This window comes from Bison bison, unplaced genomic scaffold, assembly GCF_000754665.1.
Source record: "Bison bison bison isolate TAMUID 2011002044 unplaced genomic scaffold, Bison_UMD1.0 scf7180017864203, whole genome shotgun sequence".
In the NCBI taxonomy this organism is placed as follows: Eukaryota; Metazoa; Chordata; class Mammalia; order Artiodactyla; family Bovidae; genus Bison; species Bison bison.
Window position 1 is genome coordinate 4,252,084 of NW_011494775.1, and position 19,446 is coordinate 4,271,529.

Sequence of the window (19,446 nt, forward strand, 5' to 3'; positions counted from 1 at the left end):
AAAAAAGTTGACACTGCAAAATCAACATAGTAAATTTACAATGTATTTCTGAGATGAATGGTGAAGGATTGATCGACATTCTAAAAAAAAATCAATTAAATTATTAAGAAGTTTCTTCATGTTACATTAATAGGCTCCTAAGTTCTCAGAACTATCACAAAGTAAGTTATGGTTTAAATCATATTTAAATGTTTTATTTGACTTGGCAATTATGCTATTTAAAGTTTATCCTACATATTAAAAGATCTAATGTCTTAAAATCAAAAATCAATAAAGGCAATACAATCCTATTACCAAAAGGAGGTTGGTTATGGGAAAGTCACTTCACTTATGTACTGATTAACTCAAATGTACATGGTCACATGTCAAGGTCCTAAAGCCTTAGGACAAAAGTAGGCCTTTTTTTTTTTCTTCCTTTTTTGAGAAACAATTTCTCAAAGCAACAGACTTTACTCCAAGAATAAAAGAACTGGGAGAATGGGTAAAGCATTTTAACAGGTAAACAATTTACAACTTTAAAAAAAATACTATGGTTCATTTATTTATTTTCTTCAGTACATCTATCCTACTCAGAACCTCCTGAATTTTTCAACAATATGTTTATCTCGTTGTAAAAGTGTTTGATAATAATCTTTTTGACTGAAATACAAATAAAGGAATTTGTCAACAGTCAAATTTCTAAAGACAGCTCAAACAAAACTCTTGCATTATTGTAAAAGATTCCTTACCACTAAGATAGTTTTCCACACTTACTTTCACTAATAAAACATACCACTAGGTCTTTAAAAGGATGAAGCAGCAGTCCCAGAGGAAGTTTGGCTTTATTCAGTAAGGCCTGAGTCTGAGGAATGCTGGTCAGTGTGCAGCGAAATAACCTGTATCAAAGTAAAAATCATCTATCAGTTATTACTATGACTAGTTTGGAACAAAAAATTTTCAGAAGATTTAAAAGGTACACATTGTAACACTGGATCAGATTATAAATGAAGTATTTCAACAGGCTGTCACCAATTTTATCCTTTCTAAATGTTTAAATCCTATTCAGAAAGAATATATTTTATATAACAAAACACTTTCTTCTCAGCTTGTGCATAAGACAGTCTGGACTATCAAAGGACTTACTTTTTCTTTATATAAATCTAGACTGCATTGGAATTACACCGACTCAATGGATGTGAGTTTGAGTGAACTCCAGGAGTTGGTGATAGACAGGGAGGCCTGGCATGCTGCAGTTCATGGGGTTGCAGGGAGTCGGACACGACTGAGCGACTGAACTGAACTGAACCCAAATTTGCAAATGTAAAGTTATGTGTATTACCTGAAAGTTCAGTTTTGTATTAGGTTCTAAAAAGACTGTTTAAAAATAACAAATTCAATTTATCAGAAAGTCTTCATATCTTAAAAACTTCATAAACTTAAACTCACAACCAAATTTAGAAGAGAAAAGCGTACTATAATTATGTTTGCTATGAAAAACAATTTAAAATGATAGCAAATAAAGGATTATATAGAATCAAATCTCCATACTTCGGACTTTGAAAATATAATAGAGCCACCATAATGATAATGAATATCATAGTCCCATTAGAGTTGATAAGAGCAACTATCAGATCAGGCATTACAACTTTATTTCTTTACTTAGAACATTTCAAATATTAAGTAAGCAACTAACAAAGTACTGTTTTGTGTATGCAGACTACTTTCATAAATTAATATACCTGCATAGCTTGCTCAAAATACACAAAGCTCAAAAAAAATCTGGAAGCCTTTTAGAACAAGTAAAATGTCATATTCAATAAGTACTGTTTGAAGCCTTACTCTGGGTTACAATTCAGCTTCTGGATATCTTCATGCAAATTTGGAACTGGAGGCTGCAAAGGTGTCGATGGAAGCATGTTTCTTTCTTGAAGAAGATTGATAACTCTTAGCCCCTCTGGATGTAGGCTTAATCCACTCATACTTGAAGTTAAATGATTAGCACCTAAAGGAGTCTAAAGAAATATAACTTCACAGTAAGTAGCCTTTACAATGTCTTCCACTGAAAAGAGAAGCATATATTAATAATAAAACTGTAATCTTGATTTCCTGGCCAAATTTTTTGGTTCTGGAGATATGTAACAGGATAAAAGTCTTATGAAATACTCATTATCATTATCATTTGGTAAAAAAATGTTCATTGTACCTTCCTAAAATGTTTTCAGGTGAATATAGTTTAAATCAAAAAGCAGAATACAGGTTGTAAAAAAAAGTATACCTGAGTAAAAGCCTGTGGACCACTTGGGTAATTCAAGGAAGAGGGTGGTAGTCCTGCTCCTGTTGTACTAGGTGGTGCTGTGTTCTGATAACCGGGTGGTAAGGAGGGATATGAATATCCAACACTTCGGCTCATTGTGGGATTCTTAGTAGTAGGCTGTGATGTTGCTAGAAACAAGGTAACTTTTAAGATCTATTTTACACTCCATAGTATTTTAAATCAACACACAGATCCATTAAATTTGTAACTTCAAAATCCTTTGGGTAACTTAATACTTTAACTCATCAATTTTGTAAAATAAAACAAACACTAATAACAAAGTGAGCAATGATTAAAATCTAGCTAATGTGGTCTATAGCTATAAACACACAAAGGTTAAGTTTAGTATACTTAATTTACTCTCATGTCATATACTAAACATTGTATTCAGACTAAAATTTTAATTCAAAACAACTTTAATTAAAATATAATAAATGTTCAAATGGATAAATTTAAATAGATCTAACTGATAAAAGTATTCTATAGTCATAACATTATAATAATAAAGCCCATAATCCCAAATCTAAAGGGGGGGGAACCTAACAAAAAGCCTAAATCCATACAGACAGAAAATGCTAACAGGAGATACCACTGCATGACCTAATTATTTTCTTCTCTGTTTTCTATCAGGAACATATTAAAAAAAAAAAAAAACTTTCATAGCATCTCACCCAAGAAGCCACCGCCTTCAATTTCATCATAATTATTGTGAACCACCATAGATCCATTATTGGTATTTGATATAATACCTAAGGAGGAAGTTTATTAACAATTTTTAAATTAGGACTAGTATTACAATTTCTGCAAGATCTGATTTAGTGTTTAAAATTCATAACAATGTTCCAAAAGACAAATAGCTTAAACCACACCTCAGGAAATGTCACATGTTGAAATAAAAATTTCAAACAATATAAGATTCTAAATATACAAAATATATAAAAGTTTCAAATAACTTTATAAACCTCTAAAAAGAATGGTACTTTGTGGAGTTTATAAAATTATATACAATCTGAAAGTTCTACCAGTTGCAAGAGCAGCATTAAAAACTTCTAAGGAGCAGTACACACTACACTAAGTCACCAAAATCAATACTATTGAAGAATGAGGATAAATAAGGATGAGATACACTATTTATGAGGGTAAAAACCTTTAAAAAAAAATACAGAACAGAGTAGAATCTAGAATTAACTTTAAAGTGATATATAGTAATTAGAACAATTGCTTTAGTCCAGCAAACTAATAATAATAATTTTTCACTAAAATTTATTAGCTCTAATTCAGGTATAGAAGAAATCAAATCAGTGAATAGCATCACCTCTAGCACCTACAAATAAATGTGTTAACTTTAAACAGTCATTTTAATACCAAATAGGTAAGTTTAATGATTTCAATAAAGTTAGTAACTCTTTTCCAATTCTCAAGACCACCACGACTTTACCCATGAGTTGATATATTAATAGAAAATCTTGGTAATCTTGTAGAAACAAACAAAAACACTGAACATATTTTTATTTTATTTATTTACTTTTGGCTGTGCTGGGTCTTAGTTAATTGCAGCAAGCAGGGGCTACTCTCCAGGTGCTCTGTGAGGGCTTCTCACTGCAGTGGCTACTCTTGTGCAGAAAATGGGCTCTGGGGTGCGTGGGCTTCAGTAACTGTGGCATGCGGGCTCAGCAGCTGCAGGTCCTGTGCTCTAGAGCACAGGCTCAGTAGTTATGGTGCACAGGTTTGGTTGCTGTGTGGCATGCGGGATCTTTCCAGCCAAGAGATCAAACCCATGTCTGCTACACTGGCAGGTAGATTCTTTACCACTGAGCCACCAGGAAAGCCCTGAGCATATTTTTAGTTGGCTAAAAGTTTAAATACTTATTTTAGCTTGATTTTCAAAATTATCATGTAAGACACTACTTTATCATTTTGTTACTGTTAACACGATCCTTTTCAAATTATACACAGGTCAGTTTTTTTCCCTACTAACAATACTAAAAACAGGAAATGGTAGAAGAACATACAAAAATGATAATATTGATTGTACTGAGTCATAGAATATGGGTAGTGGCTTTTCCCCCCCTTCATCTGTTTTCCTATTTCCAATCTTGTTACAATGGTTATATTATTCCTAAAATCCAATTTCTTACTTTACAAAACATTTTAAGTTAATAAACTTGTATTTTAAAGTTACATCTGAAGATACTGGTTTAAAACTATAAAACATGAAAATGTTTTTACATTTTACTTTTTATTTAGGCTTATAAATGCTTGTTAATAGTGGCAGTTTGTTAACAGTAACGGTGGCAATCAAAAACCTGCTTCCACAAAAAAGACCCGATGTATTAAAAATATAGCTTCAATATCATGTCCAGAAAAGCAAAAGTCCCCCTCTCACCTCCCTCTACCAAGAGATACATAACTTTATAGCCATGATTTTTAAAATCTGCACAGTAACAAGAAAAGTTAACAGTGATCCCAAAGGCTAGTCCACAGCCCAGAATACAGAAAAGGAAAACTGAGGAATTTTTTTAAACCCTAAATTCCTAAGGGGCATCTCAAACCAAAACAACCAGATTTTCTGAAAAAATATGGCTTAAATGCACAGAATTCAGATAATATTAATCCTTCCACCCTGAGTCAAAACTTTAGGAGTTGACTTGGTTTTTGTCCTGCTTACCTTCTTGGTTGCTAGTTGAATTAAATGAGGGCTGGGGCACAGTTCTAGGTGTCAATTTCTGAGGAGTAAGGGCCCTCACTGGAGGTGGTCCTCCAGTTGGAGGGGGGCCAAGAGGAGCTCCTGGTTGAAAAGTAGCAGGCAGAGGTGGATTCGCTAAGGGCAGTGCAGACCCTATGGAAACAATGGTTTTTCACACGTCACTTAAGAACTTAAGAAAAAGGCCCAAACAGCCTTTCACCAAATCTAAATAACTTCCAAATTTATATTTTCATTATAAACCAACAAATTACTACAAATAAGTTAACTTCCCAGATTACTTTACACATTTCCAAATCTTTCCTACCATAATTCTTGTGTGTTACGTGTGTGTGTGTGTGTGTGCACGCACGCACTCAGTCGCTCAGCTGTGTCACTCTTTGTAATCCTATAGACTGTAGTTCATGGAATTCTCCAGGCAAGAATACTGGAGTGGGTTGCCATTTCCTATCCCAGGGGATCTTTCCAACTGAGGAATCGAACCCGAGTCTCCTGTGTCTCCTTCACTGGCAGGCAAATTCTTTACCACTGCGCCACCTGGGAGGCCACTATAACTCTTTCCTGTCAATTGTTAAAGCAATATAAAGTCAGGACCAAATCACTCACAGAGTAGACACAATGCCCTGTTTACTGCTTAATTCTTCATTAACTGGTCACAGAGCTTCAACAAGCCATGTCAAATACTGCAGTAGAAATAAACATGAATAAAATTCTATGGAGTACTTATCAATATAGCCCATTCGATTACCATCAATTAGGGTTAGATAGCTTTCTAAAACTACGAAGTATTCTGGTTATCCTAAATTCTCCAAGTTTTATTTCATTTTGGTTCATTTTTATTGGTGGTATAACCTGTTAATATTAGATAATAAATGTATACACTGTTTAGTGTTTACCTAGTAATAAATAAAAGCAGGTTACTTTCAATAATGACTTACTCCTATATTAAGAATACTCCCTAGGCTTAAAAATCAGGAAATGTTCCAAAGTTTATGTATAAACCTTATGAAACACTGCTATCCAAGATGCTTAAAAGTATCCATCAAACTAAACTAAAAAACATCATGGCATTTGTCCTTGTATCTACCAGTATCTCACTGCCTCAATTTTACCAATTTTCTTTTAGGATAGTAAGTTCTACTCTTGAGGAAATTCTGTGTGATATGGAAAGTTTCAAAACCCACAACCAACTTCTCATTTGCCAAAAAGGAGCAACAGTCTACAAAGTAGATAAAATTCTACTAATTAAATACATGTGATTTAATTTTTCATTATAATACTTTTTTTATCCTCTGAATTTAATATATTCTGTGTTTTATAAAATTGAAGGAATAAGGACACCAAATATGAAAATTTTCAGTGTCTCTTCAACATTCTTGAATTCCCCAGTGCTAAGTCGCTTCAGTCATGTCCAACTCTTTGTGACCCCATGGACTGGAGCCCGCCAGCCTCCTCTGTCCATGGGTTTCTCCAAGCAAGAATGCTGGAGTGGGTAGCCATTCCCTTCTCCAGGGGATGTTCCCAACTCAGGAACCAAACTGAAAAATGATCTTCCAACAAAACTAGTCAGTGCCCTGTTCTCAAAAGTGACGATAAAGATTACTGCCATGGAACTCCCTTATCGAAGAATAGAGACCAGTCAAAGGAACAAAAGGGCAAGGTACATTTCCAACTCAGCATGAACAAGAATGTATGATACATCTGGCTACAAAGATGTAACAACCTAATATTTAACAAAACACATGTGAGCTTATTGAGATTTTTTCACAGCTTAAGAGGAATACTGTTGAATCCAGAATAAGCTACGTTTCATAAAATAGACATTATTTTTTCACGCTGAATGACTCTTATTTAGAACACCAATAGCTAGAGTTCAGAATCTGGCTCCTGAGATCTCTAAAACTAATTACATGCTAAAAGGTGGCCTATAAGAAAAGAAAAAGTTAGAGAATTTTAATATGTGAACTATATATTTTACATAACTTAGACACAATTTTGAGATCAGACAATCAGGCACCTACCAACAATGATGAAAAAACAGAGGTAAAAATCAGGGAATTTTTTGAGGTCTCATTAAGAAAAGAGAAGAGCAGTTATAGAGTTCTTTTAGCAGTCATATGCTTCTTTTACACAGAAATCTTCCTAAATTTTGGCACTTCCTTACATCTCTGTCACCACATCTGTGCTATAATCAAGGTGCTCTACCTGGGGGCACCTCAGGGTGGTCTACCTTCTGTTATAGCTAAAAAAAATTTCAGATTATTGATCACATGCTTTTTAATGAGAGGCTACACTTATTTCCAAATAGTTTTTATTTATTTGTTTTTAAAATATTTATTTATTTGGCTGCATTAGGTCTTAGCTGCAGCATGTGAAGTCTTTAGCTGTGGTATTTCCCTGACCAGGGATTGAGTGTGGGTCCCCTGCACCGGGGACATGGAATGTTAGCCGCTAGACCACCAGGGAGTCCCCCAGATAGTTTTTAAATAGTACTTTTTCCTAACCTATTTTCTTGTGGCTTTGGGCAAATTATTCAAGCCTCATATTTCTTATCTGTAAAACATACTGCTATAAAAATTAAATAAGATAACACACATTCAAGTTTGGTAAAATGCTGGAAAATAACAAATATTCAATAAATGTTATCTACAATTCTTAATAAAGAAGTGAACATTCATTAATTTCAAATGATTAATGCTCACTCACAGTGTCAAATAAATAAGAATACAAATAATCACAAGGATTTTGGTTCTAACAATGATGGGTCAGAAGATCTCTCCAAAGAAACCAAGTTTCTAGAGGCACCCTTAATCTTTACAAGACCAAAATGCATTCACCAAGGTTAGTGGCTAAACAAGAGGCTAAGAAAAATAGATTCAGCAGTTAACAAACTATAAAATGCATGAAGTACATGTAGTATCTAGATGCAGAAATACATATTAACATAAAAAGGTAACAACTGATAATACCATTTCACTTGAAAACTTTTACTAGTTCATTTCCTTGAGGATGTCTGCTGAACAAAATCAATCTGCAGATCCCAATACAGAATCTGAATTAATAGCAAAAAAGGAATAGTAAAAAAAAAGAAAAAGGAATAGTGAAATGGTTAAATGAACCTACTTTTGAACCACATATGACCAAACAATGAGGTTAAAAAGATTTAATAATCAAAGTGAGTCCAAGAATACATAGCTTTCTTCTCAAATTGATGTACAGATTCAGAACAATCTCTATCAAAATCACAGCTATCTTTTTTTTTTTTTTTCCAAAAATTTACAAGCTGATCCTAAAATTCTTAAGGAAATCCAAGGGACTGAGGACAGACAGAACAATCTTGGGGAAAAAAAATAGTTGGAGGAGTCAATATTTCCAAACTCAAAGCTTACCATAAAGCTACAGTAATCAAGATGTTTGATAACAGTATAAAAATAGACACACAGATCAATGGAACAGAATTCAAAGTCCAGAAATAAATCCTACATTTATGATCAACATAATCTTTATTTTTAACAAGGGTGCCAAGATCATTTGATGGGAGGAAGAACACACTTTCAATCAAAAAGTCCTAGGACAACTATATATCCACGTGCACAAGAATAAAGTTAAATCCCTACCTACTAACACCATATGGGCTTCCCTGATAGCTCAGTTGGTAAAGAATCCGCCTGCATTTCAGGAGACCCTGGTTCAATTCCTGGGTCGGGAAGATCCCCTGAAGAAGGGACAGGCTACCCATTCCAGTACTCTTGGGCTTCCCTTGTGGCTCAGCTGGTGAAGAATCCGCCTGCAATGCAGGAGACCTGGGTTCGATCCCTGGGTTGGGAAGATCCCCTGGAGAAGGCAAAGGCTACCCATTTCAGTATTCTGCCCTGGAGAATTCCAAGGACTATACAGTCCATGGAGTCACAAGGAGTCAGACATGACTGAGCAACTTTCACTAAAAACACCATGTACAAAAATTAACTCAAAATTGATCAAACACCTAAACATAGGAACTAAAGCTATAAAACCTTAGGAAAAAAACACAGGGATAAACCTCTGTGCATGGCTTTCTGACCACAGATGTGCTCAATAGAACTCCTCGCTCCAAAAGTAAGTCTGTTTTCACTGCCCCTCCAGGATTCTTGGATTTCTGGAGTCAAAAATTGTCTGTGCCCTAACAAATAGATAAGCCAAGCCTTAGATCAAGTCCAAAGAGAGACCACAGGGACTGAGCTTCCCTAGAATACAAGATGGAACCTTGCTAATGTAAGTATTGGCCAGTCCTCAAGGAAGTGATTCTGCACGTATACCTGAAACCCTAAAATATCATGGGTGACCCAAAGAAACTCAGATAATACCTTCAAAGGAAAGAAGCAAAGCAGAAACAATCATGATTTTAACTTAACCCAAAAGTTACAGAAATAATCTAAAGATTAACAGTGATCAAAAAAATAAAGTCTTCCATATGATTTTAAGACTAAAATAGTAATTTAAACATTTAAAATAAGCAAAAATTTCCCATTTCTAGCACTCCTATAAGAACTCTACCTGATTTTATGATGTTGTTTTGAAGTGAAGAATCTCCAGAAGAAACATATTGAGGACTCATCAAATTTGTATTCCCAGTCATGGTTGGTTGGGATGACGCACGAGGACAATGGTTTGTCTGTGACAAATAGTTATACTGCCAATTCGAAGGTGATGATACACTGGCTCCAGGAAGAAAGCTACCAGAAGGCATTGGTGTAGCAGCTGGGTTCTGAGAAGTAGGTAGTGGCATTTGGGGACTAGGACCACTACGGAGTGAAGGTGTCACTGGATGAGAGGCCACAGGTGGTCCATAAAGAGCTTGTCCAGGTCCCTGATAATTACTTAATGGAGAAACAGTCTGGGAACCACCAGAGTTAGACTGTCCGGAGACTGGATTCAAGGTCTTTGCTGGTATTAGATGAGGGTAGGATCCTGGAAGCTGAGAATTATACCCTTGGCTCACTGACACTTGTGAAGACATCAGGGCATTCTGGACAGGACCTTCCAATAAGAGCAGGAAAAATTAGTCTTACAGACAAACAAAGCAATACTTAAAAACATATAGTAAAATATATGGTACTCATACAACTCAACAACAAAAAGACAAATAACCTAATTAAAAATGAGCAAAAGCTTTAAATAGTATTCAAATATACTTCCAAAGACATAAACAAATGGCAAAATGTTCAACATTATTAGTCATAAGAGAAGTGCAAATCAAAACTACAATGAGATACCACTTACACTAGGATGGTTAAAAAGAAGATGGCAAATAATAAACGTTGACAAGGATGTGGAAAAACTGGAAGCCTCATACTTTGCTAGTGGAAATGTAAAACAGTGCAAGTGCACGGGAAAATAATCTGGCAGTTCTTCAAAATGTTAAACATAGATATCATATAATCCAGCAATTCCACTCTTGGTCTCCATAAAAACTTGTAGACAAATGTTGACAATATTATTATTTTTAATAGCCCACAAGGAGAAACATCCAAATGTCTACTAACTACTGAAGATAAACAAAAGGGGCTTAACTATACAATGGAATATTACTTGGTCATAAAAAGGAATGAAGTACTAATGGCATGCTATAACACAGATGAACCTTGAAAACGTTATACTAAGTGAAAGGCACTACTCACAAAAGACCATACGCTGCACAAATCATTTATATAAAATGTCCAGAACAGGAAAACCCCAAGACACAGAGGTAGATTTGTGGTTACAACAGCTGGAAGAGGGAATAAATAGTAACCGCTAATGGGTATGGGGTTTCTTTTTTGGGGTGATAAAGATATTTTATTTTATATATTTATCTATTTTTAAATTTATTTATTTTAGTTGGACGTTAATTACTTTGTAACATTGTAGTGGTTTTTGCCATACATTGATATGAATCCGCCATGGGTTTACATGTGTTCCCCATCTGAACTCCCCTCCCACTACCTTCCCCATCCCATCCCTCTGGGTTTTAAAGTTGGTTGTAGTGATGGCTGCAATTTTTAGTAAGTACACTAAAAAAATCATTGAACTATACATTTAAAAAAACTTTTTTTTCATTTTATTTTTGGCTGCACTGGGTCTTCACTGCTGCACACAAGCCAAGGCAACTCTCTAGCTGCAGGATGTGGGCTTCTCGTTGTGGCGGTTTCTCTTGCTGCAGAACATGGGCTCTAGGGCACGTGGGCTTCAGTTGCTTTTAGTTGCTCTGAAGATTCCACATCTTCCAGGACCAGGGATGGAACTCATGTCCCCTGTATTGGCAGGCAGATTCTTAGCCACTGGACCATTATGGAAGTCCTGACTGTACATTTTAAAACTGTTATATATAAAAAAAAATTAATCTCTAGAACCACCACTTCTCAGGAATATATTGTCATTTCTGCCCATAAAACTAGAAAATGAAAAGAAATTATTAAGATGCATATTTTTTAAAAGATGGCACTCATACAAAACTAACACTTGGGGACTCTTTACCTTTAAGAGATATAACAAAAAAATACTTATCTTCGGATCATACCACCTCAATCCATGCAACCAACGTACAAATACCATTAGTTTAACTCAAACCTTTTCATCAATTACACAATACTTACACAAACATACACAAGTATATATATATGGAAGGAGAGGTAGGACTGGGAAGCCTACAAAAGCATATAAAAGTAATATGTATCTGGGGAACGCTAGTCTATATGCATTCAGTTCAGTTCAGTTCAGTCGCTCAGTTGTGTCCGACTCTTTGTGACCCCATGAACCGCAGCACGCCAGGCCTCCCTGTCCATCACCAACTCTCAGAGTTTACCCAAACTCATGTCCATTGAGTTGGTGATGCCATCTAACTATCTCATCCTCTGTCATCCCCTTTTCCTCCTGCCTTCGATCTTTCCCAGCATCAGGGTCTTTTCAAATGTGCCAGTTCTTCGCATCAGGTGGCCAAAATACTGATGTTGAGGTTGCAGCCTCAACATCAGTCCTTCCAATGAACACCCAGGACTGATTTCCTTTAGGATGGACTGGTTGGATCTCCTTGCAGTCCAAGGGACTCTCAAGAGTCTTCTCCAACACCTCAGTTCAAAAGCATCAATTCTTCTGCACTCAGCTTTCTTTATAGTCCAACTCTCACATCCATACATGACTACTGGAAAAACCATAGCCTTGACTAGATGGACCTTTGTTGGCAAAGTAATGTCTCTGCTTTTGAATATGCTGTCTAGGTTGGTCACAACTTTCCTTCCAAGGAGTAAGCGTCTTTTAATTTCATGGCTGCAATCACCATCTATATGCATTACTCTGCCAAAAAAATTTTTAAAAATACAGGTATTCTTTCAGAACAAAAGAAACAGATCCACATGTGTTAGGTGCCTAATTGTTTATAATAATGAAAAATTGGAAACAAATTAAATATTCATCAGCAGGAGACTGAATAAATTGTAGATTATTCATAAAACAGACTAATTATCAATAAAATGAATAAATCAGATGTACATCTACCAATTTAGATAAACTACAAAAAGAATACTAAGAACTTCCCTGGTGGTCCACTGGTTAAGAATCTGCCTGCCAATGCAGGGGACATATGTTTGACCTCTGGTGCGGGAAGATTCCACATCCTGAGGAGCAATGAAGCCTGTGTGCCACAACTGCTGAGACTGCATCCTGGAGCCTGCGCTTTGCAACAAGAAAAACCAAAACGGCCGAAATGAAGAAGCCCACACATCACAACGAGAGAGTAGCCCATGCTCACTGCAACTAGAGAAAACCCTCTTGTAGCAACAAAGATCCAGTACAGTCAAAAATTAATAAATAAAACATTTAAGAAAAGAATACTGAGAAAAAGGAAGTTATAAAGAAAGAAGTGTAATATCTTTCTTCCACAAATCTTTTGATTAGGAAAATTTTCAGACATAACAAAAAAGTATAAGACCACTTTTTGCAGTCTCCCACACACAAAAAAGTGAAATCCTTAGGAAATATATTTGATTTATGTATTTATTTTGGATTGTTTGACATTTTACAATAGAAAATCTTTCTTTCAGGAATTCTCTGACAGTCCATTGGTTAGGAGTCCATGCTTTCACTGCAGAGGGCCAGGGTTTGATCCCTGGCTGAGAAACTAAGAAACCGCAAGCTGTGCAACAGTCACACACACACACAAAAACAACTTTCTTTCTCTCATAAACATGATATGTCTCTCCATTTATTCAAAACTGTTTTTTATCTTCCAATCAAATTTCATACTTTTTTTGTAAAGGTGAAGTGAAGTCGCTCAGTCGTGTCCGACTCCTTATGACCCCATGGACTGTAGCCTATCAGGTTCCTCAGTCCATGGGATTTTCCAGACGAGAGTACTGGAGTGGGGTGCCATTGCCTTCTCCAGGGATCAAACCTGGGTTTCCCGCATTGTAGGCAGATGCTTTTACCATCTGAGCCACCATCTTCCTTTAAATTAAATGTAGTTAACTTGCTGCTAGGGATTCCGCAATTTGTAAATTACTATGAATACAACATTTACTTTCACTTCTAACTAGTAAAAGGCCATCAAGTATTCAAAGTACCATAAATGCCCAATTATAAGGTGAGATTTTCCTCAAAAATTATTTCTCAAACAAGAAGGCACCATACAAGTCTCTACAACGTTCTCATTGTACAATAATGCTTTGTCCTAGTGGATTAACACTGTTTCAAACAGTAGGTACGATAAATTAATGAGTTACAAAATCAATAAGCTATAAACTATCTTTTTAGTTAAGAAATAGAAGACAGTTAAGAATGGAAAATATTGCAGGATGTCACATGTAATAAAGGTTAAGTATTGTGAGATTTCATTACAAATATACACATATATGAATACGTATACTGGGTCACTATTTAAAATGTACTTCTTGTTGTAGATTATATTCAAAGTCTGAAAGCCCGTGATCAGCTGATACCATTGAATCTTCTTTTATCCTTCTATGATTTATTCCTTACACATCCTATTACCTTTTAAAACATGGATCAGATCAACTTCCTACTCAAAACTTCCAAAGTCCTTATCTTAGCTTATAAGATCCTCTATGTCCCTGGCTTCCCTTCTGGTCTCATTTCCGACTTCCTTTGTTAAAAAATATTGAACATTCATTTTATTTTAATGAAACAGTGCCAGGATAATACATATGTTGTTTCTGATCTGGAAGTAAGTATCCTGTAGTCTTCTGATTCTATTTGTTTTTTCCTGTTCTTGCAGCAAATTTTAATATAAAGTTCAATTTTCCTTTAAGATTAGGTTTAACAGATTATGTCAACTCAAACAAGAAAATAGCCAATGTCTTGAACCACAGATTCATTAGTTCTATATGTGTCATATTAATTACACATGGTTCTTTTCTTATTAGGCTGTTCCCATCCTAATTTGATTTTGCTTTCAGTTAATCATATCTGATCATCTATATAGGCCAAGGGGTCTTTTAATCCGATATCTCTAATTCTGGAAAGATGTCTATGCAGGGCTATATTTAAGCCAAGTTGGCACAGATTTGCAGTTCTAAACAAACACACACCGTTATAACTCTACCTTGTATCAGTTTATCATATAATCTAAAATGACTTAATAATTTCCACTTAAGACTGAAAACCCTTTTAAATATGTACATATAATAGAACCCAAAATCTTTGACTGTAACTGCTTCTGGTAAGGTCACTATGTCAACTGACATCAATTACTCTACTTTAATAGCTAAAGGCCTTTTACTATTCAAATAATTTCCTACTCTTTCTCTCTACTCAGCTCCAGTCACATTCACCTTCTTAACGCTCCTTCAACAAGCTTAAAAATGCTTCTACTTTTGGGTTTGTCACTATTTTCTCCACCAAGAATACTCTTCCCCCAGATATAATCTCACTCCATCTCTTCCTTCAAGTCTCTCTCAGACACAGTCTCCTCACAGAGGCACTGTCTGAACACTACATCTAAAACAGAAACTCTTTCATTCTCTTCCCCTCTGACTCTGTCTTATTTTTCTTTCTAGTGTTTACCTGACACTATGTTATTTATTTATAGTATCTACTTCACTGTAACATAAGCTCCAGGAAGGTAGGAATTTCTTTTGTTCATTACTGTATTCTCAGCACCTAAAATGTGCCTATTACATAGTTGTGTTTGTTGAATGTGTGCACAATATGTGTTTGTTGAATGACTCCAAGAATAAATATTATAGCACAGAAACTCTTGTACTTTGAATAATAAAGTACCACTTGGGGAAAAGTGAGAATCTAATAAAGGATAATTTCAATTACTATAGTGATCACATGATGGAATCTCTTAAAGGTAAAGAAAATTTTCCACAATACAGCACCATAATGTTGCATATTCTTGTGAGCAAAACTTCTAAATAAACTTTTAAAAAATACCAAAAAAAAACACAAGCCCTTTCCTGAAAAATTCAGTCCTAAAACATTAGGCGAGGTAAGCATTTGCATATGTGGAAACTGGAGTAGAGTAAGGGGGCAACACAAGCAATGACAGAATGGTTACATACCCTTGTTTTTGTTGTTCAGTTACTAAGTCATGTCTGACTGCAATCCCATGAATTGCAGCATGCCAGGCTTCCCTGTCCTTCACTATCTCTCAGTTTGCTCAAACTCACGTCTACTGAGTCGATGAAGCCATCATCCTCTGCTGTCCCCTTCTCCTGTCCTCAATCTTTCCCAGCATCAGAGTCTTTTCCAATAGTTAGCTCTTTGCATACAGTGGAACTGATCAAATAAATACATATAAGATAATGGAAGTAAGGTCTCTTACTCTCAGAGAAGGAAGTCACAAATATAGAAAAGGGAAAACGAGAATGAATCCAATGGTAGTGGGACTACAACAGAGATTACAATTGAAACTCATGGACTTCAATGTGTATATAGTAAAGATTCCCTAGCTCCGTCTGCTGAGACTGAGAGCAGAGACATTCTAATAGCACTGATCTCTCAGTATTTGTCTTCTTGGTTTCTAAGTACTATTCTCCACTAAAAGGAATCATGGCTGATTCATGAGCTTGAAAAGTACAAGATGAGCCTGCAACACCTTACTGAGCCAGAAAGCAAGAAAGTGCCCAAGAATGATGACACATGACAAGTGGATACACGAAGACAGCCTGAAAGAGCACCCACAGGCCAAACCAGAGATAAGAGAAGCATCAGTATAAACAATGATAGTAATAGGTTATAACCCACTGAAATCACTGAACTCATGAAATCAGAAGACATTGGCTTCTTGGCAAGAAAGCTAAGACAAACCTCGACAGTGTGTTGAAAAGCAGAGACATCACTCTGCCAACAAAAGTCCGTATAGTCAAGGCTGTCTTCCCAGTGGTCATGACAGCTGCGAGAGGTGGACTGTAAAGAAGGCAGAGTGCCGAAGAACTGATACCTTCGCACTATCATGCTGGAGAAGGCTCCTGACAGTCCCTTGGACAGCAAGGAGATCAAACCAGTCAATCTTAAGGGAAATCAACCCTGAATACACATTGGAAGGTCTGAGGCTGAAGCTGAAACTCCAGTATTTCAGTCATCTGATGTGAACAGTCGACTCATTGGAAAAGTGATACTTCTTTGATACTGGAAAGATTGAGGGCAAAACAAGAGGGCATCAGAGGATGAAATGGCTGGATAACATCACTGATGCAATGGACATGAACTTAGGCAAACTTTGGGAGATGGTGAGGGACAGAGAGGCCTGAGGTGCTGCAGTCCATGGGGTCAAGAAGGTTGGACAACAACAACACACTGGAATAGTCCACACCAATAAAATAAATGAATAAATTAAAAGTCTAACAAGGAATGAGATATTTACAAAGTCTCAAACTACATTTCCCCAAATACTTTTCAATTACAAAAGAGGAGCAACATGACTGTGAAGAAGCTTGGCAGACACCCTTCTAATCAAGTGATCAAAGTGAACATCACCAATAATGGGGGAAAATGAAATCATGTGCCACCTAATGGGATGTGATGAGAATACAACATCTTTTCTGTCCTGCTAAAGTGCATAGTCTAAATCTAATCACGATGAAATATTAATATATGACAAACCTAAACTGAAAGACATTCTACAAAATAACTGGCTTATAATTTTCAAAAGCATCTAGGTCATGAAAGTCAGAGGAAGACTGAGAAACTGCTTCAGACTGAAGAACACTACAGAGGCATGACACTTAAATGCTAAATGTGACTTCAGACAGGATTTTTTTGCTAAGGGTTTTATTGGGACAACTGGTGAAATCTGAACAGGGTCTGGGGATGAGATAATAGTAACATATTAGTGTTAATTTCCTAAATTCTTAGTTGTATTGTAGTTATTTAGGACACCTTTCTTATGTGTAAGAAATAAAAAAGCATTTAAGAGTGATGGGACACCATGTTAGCAATTTACTCTCAGATAGTTTTGGGGAAAAAGTTCTTTGCAGTGTACCTGCAACTTGTCTATAAAGTTGATGTGATAAAACTTTTAAGTAAAAGCGAATGAAGACTTTTTAGGTGAACTCTTTAGGAATAAATTATGTTTTAGGACTGTCTACTTAAAAATAGTTTCTCCAAATCTTTTTGACAACTTGAAACTTCAGTTTAGTTCAGTCGCTCAGTCGTGTCTGACTCTTTGCAACCCCATGAATCGCAGCACGCCAGGCCTCCCTGTCCATCACCAATTCCGGGAGTTCACTCAGACTCACATCCATCAAGTCAGTGATGCCATGCAGCCATCTCATCCTCTGTTGTCCCCTCCTCCTACTGTCCCCAATCCCTCCCCCTCCTGTCCCCAATCCCTCCCAGCATCAGAGTCTTTTCCAGTGAGTCAACTCTTCGCATGAGGTGGCCAAAGTACTGGAGTTTCAGCTTTAGCATCATTCCTTCCAAAGAAATCCCAGGGCTGATCTCCTTCAGAATGGACTGGTTTTGCTATATTAAGTTAAATGACAGAAAAAAGTTAAATCATTCCCAAGTCAAATAAGATACTGGAACATCATTTACTGAACATAGGTTTCCTTTTATACAGAAACTAAAGATATTTAGGACTATTAACGTTTGGTCCAGAGAAGGCAATGGCACCCCACTCCAGTACTCTTGCTTGGAAAATCCCATGGATGGAGGAGCCTGTTAGGCTGCAATCCATGGGGTTGCTAACAGTAGGACATAACTGAGCAACTTCACTTTCACTTTTTACTTTCATGCATTGGAGAAGGAAATGGCAACCCACTCCAGTGTTCTTGCCTGGAGAATCCCAGGGACGGGGGAGCCTGGTGGGCTGCCGTCTATGGGGTCGCACAGCGTCGGACACGACTAAAGTGACTTAGCATAGCATAGCATAGCAACGTTTGGTAACACACTAGAGCGCGGGCGGCTGCGACCGGTGCACTAGAGCGCGGGCTAGAGGAGCTACTCCATGTCCGAGGTCAGGGGCAGAAGCCGGGAGGACCCTCATGCGCAAAGGGCGGCGGCAAAGAGGACTTACCTCACGTCCGAGGTCAGGGGCAGCAGCCGGGAGGAGCTACCCTACACCCCCACGCCCGAGGCCAGGGGTGGCCGCAGGGAGGAGCTACCCCAGGGTCCAAGGAGCGGTGGCTGCGCCGGCACAGGAGGGCCTAGAGGAGCTATCCCACGTTGAAGGTCAGGAAGGGTGGCGGTGAGGAGATACCCCTCGTCCAAGGTAAGGAGCAATGGCTGCGCTTTGCTGGAGCAGCCATGAAGAGATACCCCACGCCCAAGGTAAGAGAAACCCAAGTAAGATGGTAGGTGTTGCAAGAGGGCATCAGAGGGCAGACACACTGAAACCCTACTCACAGAAAACTAGTCAATCTAATCACACTAGGACCACAGCCTTCTCTAACTCAATGAAACTAAGCCATGCCCATGGGGCAACATAAGACTGGCAGGTCATGGTGGCGAGATCTGACAGAACATGGTCCACTGGAGAAGGGAATGGCAAACCACTTCAGTATTCTTGCCTTGAGAACCCCATGAACAGTATGAAAAGGCAAAATTACAGGATACTGAAAGAGAAACTTCCCAAGTCAACAGGTGCCCAATATGCTACTGGAGATCAGTGGAGAAATAACTCCAGAAAGAATGAAGAGATGGAGCCAAAGCAAAAAGAATACCCAGCTGAGGATATGACTGGTGACAGAAGCAAGGTCCGATGCTGTAAAGAGCAATATTGCATAGGAACCTGGAATGTCAGGTCCATGAATCAAGGCAAATTGGAAATGGTCAAACAAGAGATGGCAAGAGTGAATGTCGACATTCTAGGAATCAGTGAACTAAAATGGACTGGAATGGGTGAATTTAACTCAGATGACCATTATATCTACTACTGTGGGCAGGAATCCCTCAGAAGAAATGGAGTAGCCATCATGGTCAACAAGAGTCCAAAATGCAGTACTTGGATACAATCTCAAAAACGACAGAATGA

At 37.1% G+C, this 19,446-nt stretch overlaps 1 protein-coding gene across 4 annotated transcripts in view; it reads right to left on the reverse strand.

The window, feature by feature from the left end:
* SEC24A (SEC24 family member A) overlaps positions 1–19,446 on the reverse strand; it is an 80,455-nt gene that overhangs the window by 36,994 nt on the left and 24,015 nt on the right. For all 4 annotated transcript variants that reach the window (XM_010844500.1, XM_010844501.1, XM_010844503.1 and 1 more), the window contains 6 exons: positions 9,531–10,013; positions 4,962–5,132; positions 2,965–3,042; positions 2,255–2,421; positions 1,819–1,991; positions 773–875 (listed from right to left, as the gene is read on the reverse strand). In XM_010844500.1, the coding sequence (XP_010842802.1) occupies positions 773–875; positions 1,819–1,991; positions 2,255–2,421; positions 2,965–3,042; positions 4,962–5,132; positions 9,531–10,013 (1,175 nt within the window). The remainder of the gene's footprint in view (positions 1–772; positions 876–1,818; positions 1,992–2,254; positions 2,422–2,964; positions 3,043–4,961; positions 5,133–9,530; positions 10,014–19,446) is intronic.